Below are 17,264 nucleotides of genomic sequence, written 5' to 3' on the forward strand. Positions count from 1 at the left end.
ATTGATGATAAAATCGATTAAATGTGGGACTAGAAGGAGTTTTTTCGACAACTTGTTTAGCAGGAAGCAGAACCATATGTTGTGAACACATTACATCGTCTAAATCCTCGTTTGTTTGCTAAAGTCTGGCGAATTTGCTCTCTAAATTATGACTCGGTTTCTATTTTTCAGGTCTGGACTACTGCGTCATTGAAGCATGGTTGTTCAGGTCAACATGGTTTCCTCCAAACAAAATTTGAGATTTTATATTTTAAAATAAATTGACTTTCAATTTATTTTAGAGATAGAGAGTCACCACCTTGAAAGCGCTTAAAGATGTTAGCTGTTAGATGTTTACGAGACTGGAGTAAAATATCTGTGACCAGAGTTTCTTTTTTCCCTTCGGAGGCGGGGATTCTAAAAACACACCTAGGAGGTCTCAGAATACCAAAGCGCAGGTTCGCAGTCCTCTCAGCGGCTCTATGTCGGCTCCCTGTCAGGTTTGTGTCCCTGTCCGCCTCTGTCGGAACGGATACTGGAGCCTCACCTGACCGGGAAAACTTCGGCTCCTTGTCTGAGGACATTTCCTCCAGGAGGTCGTTCAGGAAGAGCCGCCCGGACATCCAGAACCTGCGACACCGGGAGGATTTTATGGAGGAGGACGAGGAGCTGAAGAAACCCCACAGAAGGACTGCGAGGAGAAACACTGCCTACTGGTACTTCTTACAGTGCAAGAGACTTATCAAAGAGAACAAGGTTTGCCTTAGTGAGCTGTCTTTGCGACTTCCTTCACCTCTTTTGTCTGTATTAATGTTTTTATTTGCTCCACAGCTGCAAGAGGCCTTGGATGTTTTCAGCAGCAACATGCTGAAAGAGGAGAGGCTGCAGCCGGAGGAGTTCAACTACTCTGTGCTCATTGGAGGCTGTGGTCGAGCTGGACAACTCAAAAAGGCCTTCAAGCTCTACAACGATGTAAAGTTTAATATCTGCCTCTCTTGTCATTTTTGTCCCCTGCCATCATCCCTGTTTTTTCTTTTCTTCCTTGTTGTAGTTCTTATTTATTTCCAGTATTTTGAGATTTTATGTTTTTAAATGACCAAAAAGAATTGTAAAATCTGAAAAGTTGAGTCTGAAAAACGTTTGTAGTTTTTACATGTGGGAATCCAGATAAGTGGTGCTATTTTAGTGTTACACAATCTCACTGTTTGTGTGCTTTTTAAAAAAAAAATTATTTGACTGGAAATATTTTCAAACAGCCAAATTCGTTGGATGTTAAGCCTGAAAATTGCGTATACCAAAACTTTTCATACTCTGGAGTCTAACCCTCCAGTTTACAGACCTTCCTAGTGACCCAGTCAGTGACCTCTGTAATGCTGTGTGTAATTGTTGCCGTGTCCTTCAGATGAAAAAGCGAGGTCTGGCTGCAACAGATGCAACCTACACCGCGTTGTTCAACGCCTGCGCCGAGTCGCCATCAAAGCAAGCCGGACTCCAGCAAGCCCTGAAGCTGGAACAAGAGCTCCTGCGTAAGAACTACCCTCTGAGCACCATTACGTACCACGCTTTGCTCAAGACCCACGCCATCACCAACCACATCCAAGCCTGTGTTCACACACTCCGGGTACGACAGCGACCTTCTCATGTCAGGGTGTAAGACGTTGCATTGCGTCTGTTAAAGAGTTTTGCTTGTCTTTGTAGGAAATGGTGAAAAATGGACATGCTGTAACTCAGGAGGCGTTTCATTACCTGCTGATGGGCTGTTTGACGGACAAAGACACAGGATTCAGACTGGCTTTGCAGGTAATTCTGATTCTCCGGAGCGGTGAGCATTTTTTGAACTGACTGAATATTTTTAGTGCTTTTCAAATGCTGCCCAAATAACTTAGTTGCTTTTGACTGAACCAGAGAGTATACAGTACATAGCGCCCTCCACACTTATTGGCACTGCTGATAAAGATGTGTGAAGAAAATGTAAATAAATGAATATTCTGTCCAAAACAAAGCATTTCTTATTTTGTTGTTTAAAGATTGTCGTTTTGCTGCTTCTGTTAACTGCAGGTGTGGCGTCAGATGCTGCGGTCGGGGATTGTCCCAGACTCAAAGAACTATACTCTGCTCCTACGTACAGCCAGGGATTGTGGGATTGGTGATCCAGCCTTAGCATCAAGTGTTCTGCTGAATCCTGACTATGAAATTTGGAGGGAAAAGGAAGATGCGTCAGAAGCCAGTTACAAGGGTGTAATAGACATCGACCTTCTAGAGAGGCAGCTGTTTCTTCAACACAGTCAGACAAACAACAAGCTCAGTGAAGAGGAGAAACCCACCCATCTTATGCCAGTCAGACAAACAGAAAACATCTCACTGCCTTCTGATATAGTAGCCGACTCTACAGCCCCTAATCTGCTGGACCTTTTTGAAGGCAGAAGAGGGGCCATGCTCGCTCTCAGCTCTGTAGACACAGCCTCTGACAGGTTGGCCCTTATTGGTGGAGCTAAAGGGTTCCTAGACAAGATGGAGGCTAATGGACTGAGTCCAGACCTGAAAACTCTAACGCTCTTGGCCGACATGATGGAGCCTGGCCACCAGTCCCTGCAGATGCTGTTAAAGGCAGCCAAGCAGCATCAGGTGAAGCTCGACGTCGCATTTTTTAACTCCGCCATCCGCAGAACTGTCAGAGTGAGCAACCCAGAGGATGTAAAGGTAACAGCACACACAAAACCAATCAGAAACGAAGTGAGTGTCAGATCCCCTTGAACTAGTTGCTGGTGTCCGTCTGTGCAAGTTATATTTGACCTACATGAAAACATGAGACAATGTTTGCATAATTACTTTTACTCTATAAAGCTACCACCTGTACTAGCTAGAGATATCTAGAGTAACTTTAAGTTCATGACATTTTCTAAAACACATCATTAGAGGTGCACTGCGTGCAGTTTTCTGGCTGATCTAATATGCATTTCCATGTGTTTATGGTTCATATTTATTGTGATTCTGTGATTTCTTGGCTTTATATTTTTAATACATTTTCACACAATTCAAAAACCTTCTATGCATTGTCATAACGGGGTATTTGTGTGTAACATAACAAAATGTGGAAAAGGCGAAGGGCTGTGACTACTGTATATGTTATGAAAAACTATGCGTGTGTATATATAGTTTACATTCCTACTCTCCCAAGGCTGTGCTGCATGTGATGCGACAGAGGAATGTCAGCCTGAATATTCAGACATATGGATGTCTGGCATTAAGCTGCGATCGGCAGGAGGAAGGTCTGCAGCTGCTAACAGACATGCAGGTGACATTAAACAACCTAATACTGCACACAATACACACACAGCTGTTCTAACCACTTGACGGGTAGTAAACTGGTTTGCTTATCTCTGATTGTTTCTGCAGGATGCAGGATTTCGGCCCAATGTCCATGTGTTCTCTGCTCTGATTGGCCGGGCAACTCGGAGACTGGATTACATCTACCTGAAAACGCTCCTGAAGAGCATGAAGGACCTGAGTGTGTGGCCTAATGAGGTCATCATCCGGCAGCTGGAGTTTGCTGCACAATATCCTCCCAACTACAACCAGGTCAGAGCAACAAAAAAAAAAAAACAGTATAAATCATTTTAAATAATATTGTTTTTCACACCTTCCAGTATCATCCTCTTTAATGTCATTTTCAGATTTTGCTTATTTCTCATAATTCCCCTCTTTAATTCCCTCTCTCTTTGCTCAATCCCAGTACAAATCCAGAAACAACTACCTGGTGCACATAGATGGTTTCCGTGGTTACTACCAGCAGTGGCTGAAGGATTCAGCGGCTCAGAGCACTGAGGCGGAAGAGGAGCAGAAGGAGCAGTCGGCGCTGCAGTGTGAGTCAGGCACTGCGGTGGACGGACTGACTGAGGCTCAGAGGAACCACAGAGCAGCAGCCAGGAGACATTTTTCTCGAGGGAATAAGAAAAACATCTCCCAGTCTTATTAGGCTTTATCAATATGAACGGACTTGGGTCATACAATGGCTGAAGTCAGGAAATGTGGTTTTGTATTGAAAATGTTGATGCTATTATGGTTTATCATAAACTTGATACATTCTATCTGGTTTTTGTCTTGTGATTGGTTGAGTTTATGATCCTTTGCGGTGGGACGGGCCAGTTGGGATCCAGTTTCAGATTTCCATCTGTGGATGTAGAGTGAAGAGCTACCGCTGCCAACAAGACAACCCCTCAGCATAATGCTGCTACCACCCTGCTTGACAGTTGGTCTGTTCTTGGGTTTGAAGTCCATTTGAAGAACCCACCATGACCAGCCACAAGCTGAAATACCACTCAGCAGTTTTCAGTCAGGTTTTTTTCTTAATCTGTTTAGTAGATCATGGCGGATTAAATGACAATAGAAGAATACCATCAGACTCGCGACTGTCATTAGAATGGAAATCTGTTATAAGTGCAGTTCCCGTTATAAGTTCTTATAAGTTGCAGTATAAGTGCAATACTGCATAAGTTTATGCCGTATTTAGAGACAAGCAGTCCTGTAACTTGTGAATTTCATGGATTTTTTCTGATCTTAAAATATCTATGTACAGTAAGTTAATACTTTTACGCCAGGTAAAAATTATGATTTGAGATTTTAATATCTAGAAATGAAGCAATTCAAATGAGAGTTCTGTCATACACCCAATTTAAAAAACTTCCTCTTTAATTTAAAGCCATAACTGAATTTCTGCTGTAAAGATGAGCAACTGGGCCAGCAGAGGGAGCCATACATCTGACATTAAGGTAAAGCATGAAGAGAAGCTTAAATGTGAATGTAATGTATGCAGAACTTCATAAACTTAATGTTATAAGTGGTTGTTTATTTAAGAAGTATAAATGTCTAGAATAAGAACCAGAAGACACAAGTGGTGACATGATGAGAGAAACTACAGCAAGTAAAGTTTTTTTTTTCTTTTGTTGCTCCCAAAAAACATCTAGTTCTGTGTATGATGAACATTGAAGTTCTCCAGCAGGAAGCTTTGGAGATGTTTTACACCCTTAACATTCTCCTTACTGTGCAAAGATAAACTTCAGTCATCATTCAGTCTGTGGTAAAAAGGAGTTAAGTCATATTTGCACTTCAGATAAATAGAAAGATCTTTCACACGTTTGTGTAAACCGATAAAGGTGGTTGAATATTAACTCCAGTTTATAGCCTCAGAATCATACAAAAATGAAATGGGTAATAATTAAGCTGTTGCTTTGTCACACCCTTAGTTTATGAGCAAGACAACAATGAACAAAGAGGTAAGAGGAAAACAAGGAGTTAGATGCAGGTTCCATACAATTTGCACAGGTGAAGGACGGGAGAATTTCAAAGAGTTGGATCAGTTAATAAGAGCCAACCATGATGCAGAAGAGGAAGAACCTGTTCCATAAAGAAAGCAGTTTAACATGTGACTGTCATCAGTTTCTAGGCTCTTATTTATGCTTCTGTTTCTGCTGCAAACAATAAACATGTTAATAAAGATGAATGTGAACTCAGACTGTGGCTGCCGTCTCCACTACAAAGTATTTTGATTCCAAAGTAATGTGAAGATTGTTTATCAATGAAAAAATTTGAGATAGTTTTCTTTGCTCCGTTTTGCAGACTCTCTGTAAAATGTAATATTGAGTATTTTTATTGAAATGAATCCGAATATTCTTTGGTGCCTAAACATTTCAACTTATTGTTTGGCTGCTACATATGATGATGTACCTGATCGATATCAGTTCGATAACTGACCTAGAACGGAGTCGAAAAGAAGGTGAAAACTTGAAATGAAGCCCTCTGTTCATAATGTGCCTTAAATAGAACAGTTATTAAAATCTCTAAACTATGTTTTCAGACTGTTTTTATGTTCCCTTTTTATGGAGGCTTGTTTGTTTTGAAAGTGAAAAAGCGGAAATATATTTCTTCACTTATGCGACTTGACGCAAGGCCAGTCCATCACGTTTTCATTCCTTTGGGTGTAAAAACTTGCTACCTCGAAACAGAAGCGAAAGAGGAACAGAAATCTCGGGACGAAGGTTGTGTAGGAAGCCTCATGACCGCAGCCACAGGGAACTTGCTAATCTACGACACTGAAGTTGGTATCTGATTCAAGCTTCTGCTTTAGTGAAGAACTGTTACACATTTTCCCCCTAAACATTTACTCCACTGATGTTCAATACGTTCAGGGTGAAAAACGGTAAGAATCACCCTTTTCTAATGGCAATGCTGAGGCGTATAAAACCTGGAATGAACGAAGCTTTTACTCACAACATTGTTTTAAATAAACTTTAAAAAGTGAATTTTTTCACAACAAGCTCTTTAGTTCCTATTTGAAAAAGCAAGAGCAGCATGTTAAAGTTCAGACTACAAACAACTTTTCAAAACTATGACATGGGTGTTCCACAAGGATCTATCTTGGGACCATTGCCATTATGTTATACATTAGTGACTCACCACAAAACTGCAACAATGTTCAGAGTCAAATGTATGCAGATTATGATGATACCTGCAAAGACTGTACAGTAAGTAGACCACATAGGTACTGAGTTTGCCATTGTGTTACCTGGCAACGCCTGATAAACAGTGAGAACGCACCAAACATACCACAAGGGAATTTAGAGTGACCAATTGACCAAACATGTTTGGAGTATCCAGAGACAACTCAGGCTTGAAAAGATCAATAATAATAATAATAATAATAATAATAATAATAATAAACACTATTACAATAGGTCTTCCCAGCATTTTTGCTGCTCAGGCCTAATAATAATAAAGACAACAATAATAATATATTATCTATTCATTATGTAACACACTTATCCTTGTGGGGACATGAGGGATCTACATATGAGTTCACCAGGCCGTCACAGGCAACAGAGACAGTCAGGACAAACAACCATGCACACACATCTAAGGAAAATTTAGAGAGACCAATCAACCTGACAGTCATGTTTCTGGACTGTGGGGGGAAGCTGGAGTACCTGGAGAGAACCTACGCATGCACAGGGAGAACATGTAGACTCCATGCAGAAAGAACCTGCCCGGGCAGGGATTTGAACCCAAAACCTTTTTGCTACAAAGGCCAACTACGCCACTGCGCAGTAATATAATATAATATAATATAAATTATATTTTATATTATTTTATTTGCACAGTCTAATTTGTTTGGTTCTGTCACTCAAATCTCAAACTGATTTACATTTTTTAAGCCTGAAGGCCTTAAGAACTGTGTAATAGCCCTTTATTTGAAAGAACTTCAGAAGAACCGATTCTGAAGCTAGAATTCAGACGCTAACTTCAGCGAGATTTTCACACTGTAAAGTTTTTAGCGCGTCAAAGACTGCAGCTGATAAGTGGATAAGACGCAGTTTCCGTTTGCTTCAGCTTCTGGCATATCTATGTCTCACCATGGCCGAAAATAACTGCGCAGCTTGTTTGTAACTCTCCGGCTGTTATTATGTTGTCCAACAGAAACAGCTGACTCACTGACAGAGAGCCAGGCTGAGGCGGTTCCGCGCCGCGACATGGCGGTGTCCGACCCACACGTTCCTGCTGCTGCCTCAAGGTGAAAGTCGACGGTGGGATCCTCCGTGGACTGAGCCGTCACCGACTGAAGATGATTGGCTCACCGGACCTGCTGCCCTTCACCGGCAGCGGGGGGTTTGAGGAGGAAGGAGAAGAACCGGAGGTCCACACTCTGCCTGAGGAGTTCTCTGTCCGCCTTTTGCCGCCTCACAGCCCCTGGAGAACAGCAGCCCAGTTTCACCGGGACTTTATCCTGGTGGCTGAATTCTCGGAGCAGGTGAGCGTTTTATTTCAGGATGATTGGACTCAGTCAGTCATTCTATGTTTACTTTTGATGTAAATAAATAAAAACCAACAAATAACGAAATGAATGAATGAAAATGCACAAATGACTGATTAAATCAATTACTAAAGAAATAAGTGAATGAGAGAATGAATAAGTAAATAAATAGGGAATAAAATTAATACACAAGGAAATGATAGAGATAGAATAAACAAGCAAGTGATTGAATGAATGGACAATTAAATCCATGTACTATTCATAAAATAAACGAGTAGTTCATTTTTAAATGAAAGAATGAATTATTAATATTATATATGATATAATATTATTAATGTCGGTGTTTGTGATCCTTGAAGGGATCCGCAGAAAGTACATTTAGGGCCCAAACGTCACATACTAAAGATTAACGTCAGATCTGTGGTTTCCAGCTAAATGTATATTATTCAACATGACACCTGAAAATATGATCTGGTTCTAAACCAACACTGTCTGAATCCGTTCTGTTATTCGGAATCACAGAACTGTAAAGTTGTGTGATTGTAAAACACAATATTGATAAAGGTTTTGAGCTATTTCTCAAAAAGTGTTTAAATCACTGTAGAATAAAAACTGTCCAACTGACCTTTTTAATTATAGGCAAAAACACAAAGATAAGCCGTGGGTTACTAAAGGATTACAAAATGCATGCAAGAAAAAGAATAATCTATATAAAGAATTTATAAAATATAGAACTACTGAAGTTCTACGTATATTCAAAACATAAAACCGATAAAAATGAATGAACTATTATGAGAAAATGTAAGAAGGATTATTATCCTTCTTTAGGGTTCATAAGGGAATATAGTAGACAATATGTAGCTTTATAAGAAAGAAGTCTTCCGATACGATTCACCTTTAATAATTTAATTATTTTGACCAAACCCTGGATGAATATTTTGTAATGGTGGAGGATGGGGACAATGAGAAATACATCCTTAATGTACTTTAACCATGTAGACAAAAAATAAATTATTGAAATAGTTTATCAATATAAGAATAAAACAACCAATGTACTGGAATGGAATTAACATGACTTATTAAGAAAGTAACTGATGATATTGCAGACCAGCTGACCTACATCTGTAACGTGTCATTCATAACTGGAGCATTTCCAAATACTATGAACATTGCAAAAGTCATTCCTTTGTTTAAATCTGTCAATCATTTTTTAATAATTATAGAGTAGATAGAGTAGAAATTTTGTCAATTTTCTAAAATACTATAAGAAGTGTTTAGTAAAAAGTTAGATAATTATATTGAAATTATCTAAAATAATTTCAATAAAAAGTAAACTGACTGACTGTGGCTTCAGAGAAACCAACATCAGTGGGATTGATGCAGTTAACAGAAGAAATCATAGACAGTATGGATAAAAGCTCATTTGTAATTGGTGTATTTCTTGATGTCAAGAAACTTTTTGATACCATCAATCATGATGTTTTACTCAAAAAGCTGAGAAGGTTTGGAATTAGTGGGGTATCTTTAGAAGCTTCATTGGACAAAGTTTATAGAAAGAGGTCATCAGAAATCAGATTTATTAAACATCATAACTTGTGGGGTCCTGCAGGGGTTAGTGTTGAGTCCCAAATGATTTAATTTGTATATAAAAGACACACTCAACGTATTAAACCTGCTAAAATACATTATATTTGAAGGTGATACTTAGTGTCTTTGTATCGTCTGTGCTGGAGAAAACATCCAACAACTCTCAGAGGTGGTCTCTACAGAAATGAAAAAAAACTAAAACATTGGTTCAAAAACAATAAATTATCATTAAATTCAAGAAACTTAGAAACCACAATAAACAAGAAAATAATGCAATCAAAATAACTACTGACAGCGTTTGACTTAGAACGAGTCCCTGAGATTACATTTTTAGGTACAACATCGGATGATAAATTTAGCTGGAAACCACAGATCTGTAAAATCAAAACTAGTCAAAAGTGTTGCTGTTTTGATAAGATGTCCTGGACAACAAATCTCTGAATACTTTATATAATACACTCATTGTACCACATTTGACTTATTGTGTGTTGTATTTGACTAATGTTCTGTGAAAAAACAGAACATAAGTCAAATACAACTTGCACTGACATGTCAGTGTGTGGGGTAAATTTATGGAATGGATTAGTGTAATAACATGAAATTATGTATTTTTCATGGTTGTATGATCTCACAGATGAATTAAATAACAAAAAAGTGCATTGTTGTTGCTGTTGTATGATATCAATAAAAAGTCCTGTAAAACAGTTTACTGTTTTACAGGACTTTTTATTCACTTTTTCAGGAAGTATTTCTCCTTTTTAAGAGAGAACAGTTCCTCAAATGATTCTTCATTAAAACAAAACACCAGTCACAAAGACAAACTCACACACAAGTGTTTTTCTTCCCCCAATACCAAACCTTATGAGAAAAAGACAGTTTGTGCTCTTAGCTGAACCTCATCATCTTAATTCAACATAATTTAACAATACATTATAATGTTAGATATGGCTATGATGAACATCAGAAAAGAAACAAAATCCTTCTGTTACTCATCATATTACCAAACAGCAGTGAAGGTTAGTTAAGCATCAGTACAGGTTTTTCAGTTTGTTCACACAGAACGCGGCAGTTCATTAAATCTTTAAAATGAAAATCCAGACTGGTGGTGTTGGTTGTGGTGTAAATGGAAAAGCAGAGCAAGTCATTTTTTTCAGAAAAGAATCCAGACATCTTGTTGCTCTCAATGATAAATTGGATACATCATCTTCTTCTGTCTTCCAGGTTGGTCCAAAGCCTGTCTTAACAATACCAAATGATCCGAAGGTCATCGGCTCGTTTGACCTTAACCACTTCTCCGTCCGCATTATGTCTGTGGACTACCAGGCGTCCGGCCCGGGTCACACAGCCCCTGCTCCGCCTGGACCCCGCCTCAGTTTCAGCGAGGACTCCAAGGTAATCCTGGGAGACTCAGCAGACGACTCGTTTGCGTACGTTCATCACCTGACCCTATACGACCTGGAGGCTCGGGGGATGGTGCGACCTTTCTGCATGGCCTACGTCTGTTCGGACCGGACCAAACTGATGGAGAACTTCTCTGAGCTGTCCGAGTGTTTTTCTCAGGCCTCTGACAGTTTGAAGACGGGAAACAGGCAAGCGTTCTCCTCTGAACTGCAGAGAAAGTTGCAGGAGCTCGAGTAAGTTCTTGTTTGTTTGTTTGTAGTAATAAAAGAACGAGCTGCTTCAGCTTTTTGGGATTGTTGCATCAAACCAGGAGGTTACCAATTCATTTTGAGTAAATTTGTCTGGAAGCTGATTGGAACAAATTCTAAGGATGCATAATTAAGCAAATTGGTATTTTGAGCCAATCAAAGGAAGACCTTCAAAAACAGACTTTGCTGTTGGTAGCAAAATTCATCTTAGTCTAGATGATGAAAAGAGAAATTATTTTTAATTATTAAATAATATTTCAATTTCCTCATTAAGTGGTTCACAGTCAAACAAAGAATGCAATATTCCTACGACCACATCCTTCTACTCCACACTATCAGAATTTGCTGTCATTATGTTGGCAAATAGCCCAATTCTTTCAAATGTTCTGCAGCATATTAAGGTCTGCGATGGGTAAAGTACAGCAGAACTGTCTGTTTGCTCAGCAGAGAAAATCAGGGCCTTGAAACGTGTGAGAAGCATGGAGCCCCGTCAGGAGCCTTTTCCATGACGGGATGAAATTGGAAAATTTGTTACATTTTCAACAGATTTTTTGCTTCTGTTAACAAAAGAAGAAAATGTTATTTCGATGTTTCATATTTGGATGGCAACCTTCATTTCACAACTTTCAACTCTTTTTAACTAATAGATCATGTTATTTTTTGGTTTACTCACAGAACACTTCCAGGTAAATGTACTCACTCAAAAATCAAAACAGGTCATTTTCCTACTTTTAGTTAAACCAGACCTGCGTTCTTTTTACAAACAAAATAAATGTATCAAATCAGAAGCTTTAAAGATTTCTATATTTACTATCTGATTATAACAACTACATGTTTTGTCCTCAAATGTCTGGAATGTTATAAAAATGCTTGACAAATCTAGAATGTTGAACGGGAATATTTGTAGAAATCTTGGACCTAAGAGGAATTGTTCATATTTTCTAACAACCCCAAAACTGTTCCAGTCAGTTCAGCCTGATAAAGATGTAACGTGTTTTTGTGGAATTGGTTCAACTGATTCAAATAAATGTATTTATGTAGCAGTAATTCTTTATAAAGGTTTGTGTTGACACATTTCAAATTAGCAGTGCTAATAGAAGGAATACAGATTAATGTGCATGAATGAGAAGCAGGAGAAAAAGGTTTCCTACAGGTTTCCAGTTGAGGAGTCAGACAGCAGAGTTTTGGTTGGAGATGGTGCCACGATACAAAGACAGGAGCTCAAATAGTTCAGAGTTAAAAAGGTTCAGTTTGAGATTGAGAAGGATAAAGGTAGAAAATATGGTGGAAAAGAGGAAAAAAGTCCACAAAGGAGGATAAATGTGCAGTAGAAGGAGGAACAGAGAGAGATGATCCACTGTTGTTACACTTAAAGGAAGCAGGAAGAAGAAGATACAAGTACAAATCAAAAAGTTGTTTTTATATCTAATTAGTTGTTGAGCACTAAATATTCAGATATACATTTTCTTATTTGCTAGATCTGTCTCAGAAAAAAACATTCATGGTTAAATCTTGCATTTTGGTGTTTTTGCAGCCTGGATATGGCAGAAATATTCCTTTTTTCTGACTTTATTCTGTTCTTTTTGAGAAATAAAAATCTAAGACATTGTGGAATTGGAAGTGCAGCAAATGTGCAGAAAACCTGCTTATTCTGATTTCTCAGAACAAAGTGTGTGATTAAATTCTGAACAGTGAGGAACTGAGAGTTGTCTGTTGACTGAAGAATCCCTCTGACTGCTGCAGGTACAGACGGAGGGCCCTGCTGCAGGACACACACGTCTCCACAGGAGCAGGAGGCAGAGCTGATGAGCTGGAAGCTTTAGAGCATCTGATCCTGAACCACAGAGAGCTCCTTCGCCAGGTCACATCCTACCCAAACAGGAAACTCCAGCAGCCTGACTTCCTGCCCTACGACACGGCCGACCTGCCGCTTGAGCCGTCCTCTCCCTGCCTTCCCTCCTCTGCCTCCTGCAGGTCTGAGTCGCTTCTGAAGCCACTGGAGGAGCTCTGCAACTTCTACTTCCTGTCCCTGGTGAAAAACCAGCTATCAGACACAGAGCGGCGTCTGCGTGGCGACAGGTGCGTCCTGCGAACTGCTCGCGTCTCACAGCTACTGTCCAGGAAGGTGAAACTTACAAACTTCCTGTTTGAGCTGTGCTGCCCTGTGGATGCTGAGGAGGAAGAGGAGGAGGATGAAGCAGAGCGGGTCTTGGGGAGCACCGTGGGAGCTGTGGGAGGTCAATCAGAAAAGCATGGTGGGGAGTTGTTCTCCTGTGTGGAAGAAATACAGATAAAGATGGAAGGAGGGGGAGGCGGGAGAGCGACCCCTGACCCCAGCGCGTTCACAGACATGATGGGCAGCATGAGCAGCAGCGACAGCATCGAGGTTCTCGGGACGGAGAAGTCGTACCGGAGTCAACGCGTGGCCGTTGTGTCCGACAGCAGAGGTACGTTCTCAGAGTGATGGTGGAAGGAAAACAAAAACCTGCGTCTCTAAACGGTATGAAAGATTTTCTCCTGGCCTTTTGCAGAAAATTTAATTACTATTTTCAGTCTCTGATGAACCAAATTAAGAACAGCTGCACTGCTAAAATATAGAACCTTACCCAAATAGTTTTGGTCTTATTTCTAGTGCAGACATCTTAGCACACTTGAGATAAGATGAAACTAACTTAAAAACATATTTTCAGCAATAAATGTGTGCTTGTTTTAAGTCAATAATTCCTGATTGTGACGCTTCAGACGTCACAATGTTTCAGAAGTTGTTCGTTTGACAGAAGCTCAAGTGATGTCATCCTCTTGTGATGTCATCAATCCGAATGTACACAAGACACAATTTTACTTGTGTAGCATTTTTTTTCTTCAATGTTGCTTTTCAAAAACTGGACTTTGACATCCTGGGTGATTAAATCTATACTTAATAATTCATCTGCATTTTAATTTCTATTGTACATGTTGGTGGAAATGATACGCCACCTCATGGTATCTTTAATACCTGCATGATTGATTGTGACTTTTATCAATCAAGAAAAGTTGTTCTAATCTCCTGTGCCGTCATCAAGCATTTTACATGATAAACTGTTTAGTCAAAAATCATATTTCAGAGACGAGTCAGTCTGATATGAAGCATCAGATTCTCTGACTCTAGGCAAGTTTTCTGAAACAATCCAGTCTGTAGTGTTAAATGGAATCGATTCCCAGCCTGGGGTCTTTCTCCATGGAGTCTATATGTTCTCCCTGTGCTTGCCTTAGGTCTCTCCAGGTACTCCCGTTTCCTCCCACAGTCCAAAAACATGACTGTTAGGTTGACTGGTCTCTCTGAATTAACCTTAGGTGTGTGTGTGTGTGTGTCCTATCTGTCTCTGTATTGCCCTGTGATGGACTGGTGACCTATCCAGGGTGACCCCGACTCTCATCCGCACCAGCACCCTTTGGGACCTCAATAGGATGGATGGATGGAGTTTTAAATGGGACATTTGGACTTTTCCATAGATTAAGTAGATAACAGTTTATTGTGTTATTTCCATCTTGTTTCTATTGTACAGTTAATGATCTGTGTCTCGTTCTCTCAGCAGAGTGGTACAGAAGCACATCTGAAAATAATTCAAACTATGCCTTTTAGCAATTTATCAAGTAACTAAACTTCCAAAAACGATCCATTTAGATCTCTGTGTTTTATTGCATTTTATTACAGCAATGATCCGATTGAAAACAGTCGGTTCAGCAGTTTGTGTTGTTCTGCACAGAAACCCGTGTTGGGACGACAGACGTGATTCTCCAGCATGCAGCAGGAGACGCAGGCCTTCAGCGCCTGCGAGCCCCTGCCAGGCGTGCCAACAGCGAGGACAGCATCGAGGTTCTCAGCACGACTGAGTCCATCGTCCCTGACGACCTGTCCGCCATCACAGAGGAAGAGGCGGAGCATCACACTCTGACCAATGGATTTGAGGAAGAGGAAGAGTCACAGGCTGACTGTAAGCCTGAAAAAGTCCTCAAGGAGGAGAGGATGAAGAACACTGCTACTGCAGGGGACGAAAGTGGAGAATCTGCTGGAAGAAAAGAACTTTTGGAGGAAATAATGTTCAATGTACCAGACAAAGACAATTTACTCACAGAGAAGAGTAACGAAGTCCATAAAGACAAAATGAATAAACTGGTCCAAGGTAACACATTTACTGTACATTTAACAACATATATAACTATTTTATTCTTGTAATTTTTTAAGAGATTTTTGGACTTAAAAATCTTTTAAAAGGTTTTAGACGTCTTTACCTGCCAGTCCCTGTACCTGACATAAACTGTGCAGTGTGTGGTTCTGCTGGCACCAGCCCACAAACTCCTGTACTAGAAAAGCTTACCGGTTTTCTTTGCTGTAATCACGTGATGAATCTGTTTCCACGCAGCTGGAAATGCAGTGGAGTCGAGGCAGAAGAAGACGAGGCCGGTGTTTGACCTCCATGTAAAAATGGCTCCGAAAAGCGTCGGGGCGGAGGGAGCTCTGCGCATGCCGCCCTGCGCTCTTCTGAGGCTGCTCAGCGTGGACGAATTCTCCGACTGCACCAGCTTCACCAGCAGCTCAGAGCCACCATCTCCCACCACAGTCAACCTCACCAGCACATGTGTGGACAAGAAAAGGAGGAGGAGGAGGGCTGGCCTGCGAGCCCTCCGGTTCATCAAGCAGCTCTCCTTCTCCCAGCATGCCATCTTCTGTCTGCTGATTGGCCGGCCGCTGGTCGTCATCGGTGGAGACGAGCAGCTGGTGAGGAAGCTGGTGGACGGCTTGAGGCTCTTCCTGCCAGCTCCTGGTGCTGACGGGAGCGCCGTGATGTCATGTTTGGCCACGCCCCTCCAGCTGACTGACCTGCTCACCTGGAGGCTCATAGGAATACACAGGTGACTGTTATGTGACTCATTCATATCTCTGCATTGGTTTGTTGACATTATTAATTCCTCCTGTCACAGTAACAAATGTTACTGGACAGGAGATTGTCCCAGAAGTTTTTGATATAAACTAGGGCTGCACTGATTGCAGTTTTCTGGTCAATTACCAATCTTTATAAAGCCTGACACGTCGACAAAAAAATAGCAATTTATTTTGTCTGAAATGTTGTTAAATATAGCAAGAAAGTTGCCAGTAGTGAGGATGACGTGCAGACATGAGCTGGTGGGCCAATCTAACAGTCAAATCTCTAACAGGAGAGCAGAAGAAGACAGTGGCTGATTTTTAGACCTTTGTTGAAACAGATAAGATCGACTTCACATAGAAGTATCGGCCGATCACCGATCTCCCAAAATGAAGGAAATTGGTGCACCTCTAGTACCAATCAATACATTTAGAACATTTTGTAATCCTTCTAGTCCTTCCACACAGATTTGTTAATTAAGGTATTCGTGACCAGATAAAGCTGATCTTCCTTACACAAATAGCAGCTTTTAAGCTGCATGAAACTTTTGTATGCGTGTGCATATAATGAGATCAGTAAGTATTGTTGCACCGCAGAAAACATTTCAATAGGTGAGTCGATTCAGAGGCAAAGTTCCATCTGCAAGAACTTCATACTTCTATATGTCATAAGATCCTGCTTGGTTTTCTTCTCCAGATCATCTTCCAGAGCATCATCTTCCATCCTTCAGTCTCTGACTCAGTTGAGTCGTTACATCGCTGTGCTGGACCTGGATCAGAAGACGCTACGCTGTCCTTCATATGCCGGATCCCTGGTCAGCTTCCTAGCCAACCCTCACACCGGCATCGGCCGCGGCCTCACCTACCTGCTGCACCTGGAGAGCTGCCTGACTGCGCTGGCCAACCGGGTGCTGCTGCAGACCTTCACCGCTGCTTCCCAGCTTCACAGAGCCATCGCCGAGGAAAAGGACTCGCAGCAAGCACCACAACTCTGCAGCAGTGAAAATGATTTTCGAGTGATGCACTTTCTGACTGACCTGATCACGCAGCGCCACACCGGACATGGACCGCCGCCTTTCAGGTTTTCCTACAGCTCTGTGCAGCTTCACAGGAACACATATCCAACATAAACAGACTGAGGAGCAGAGCAAGATGCTTTTATTTTGCTACATGCCCTCCATACAATGCCTTAGGTGTAATTAGCAGCTGCTGTATGTGCACAAAGGATTGTTCAAATGAATATAAATATGTGCACATTTAAGACTCAAACGAATATGAATGTTAACTCTCTACAGCACAGGTCTCAAACTCCAGTCCTCAAGGGCCGCTGTCCTGCAGTTTT

At 40.9% G+C, this 17,264-nt stretch overlaps 2 protein-coding genes across 3 annotated transcripts; both read left to right on the forward strand.

Annotated features, from left to right (window-relative positions):
• Positions 1 to 58: 58 nt before the first annotated feature.
• On the forward strand, positions 59 to 4,072 carry ptcd1 (pentatricopeptide repeat domain 1). Of its 2 annotated transcripts, none has more exons than XM_028018130.1 (8): positions 59 to 735; positions 811 to 951; positions 1,382 to 1,600; positions 1,678 to 1,779; positions 2,038 to 2,679; positions 3,146 to 3,274; positions 3,376 to 3,558; positions 3,713 to 4,072. In XM_028018130.1, exons 1-8 carry the CDS (start codon positions 316 to 318, stop codon positions 3,953 to 3,955), a joined length of 2,079 nt encoding a protein of 692 aa, XP_027873931.1. In that variant the 5' UTR covers positions 59 to 315; the 3' UTR covers positions 3,956 to 4,072. The 2 variants fall into 2 exon arrangements, with proteins under 2 accessions (XP_027873931.1, XP_027873932.1); XM_028018131.1 differs by having other exon boundaries at positions 63 to 735; positions 3,158 to 3,274.
• Positions 4,073 to 7,594: 3,522 nt separating this feature from the next.
• Positions 7,595 to 17,218, forward strand: smcr8b (Smith-Magenis syndrome chromosome region, candidate 8b). Its single transcript, XM_028018701.1, has 6 exons — positions 7,595 to 7,780; positions 10,592 to 11,004; positions 12,763 to 13,466; positions 14,766 to 15,182; positions 15,423 to 15,912; positions 16,620 to 17,218. The coding sequence occupies exons 1-6, from the start codon at positions 7,595 to 7,597 to the stop codon at positions 17,050 to 17,052; spliced, it is 2,643 nt and encodes an 880-aa protein (XP_027874502.1). The 3' UTR covers positions 17,053 to 17,218.
• The last annotated feature ends 46 nt before the right edge of the window (positions 17,219 to 17,264 follow it).

This window comes from Xiphophorus couchianus, chromosome 5 (genome assembly GCF_001444195.1).
Source record: "Xiphophorus couchianus chromosome 5, X_couchianus-1.0, whole genome shotgun sequence".
In the NCBI taxonomy this organism is placed as follows: domain Eukaryota; kingdom Metazoa; phylum Chordata; class Actinopteri; order Cyprinodontiformes; family Poeciliidae; genus Xiphophorus; species Xiphophorus couchianus.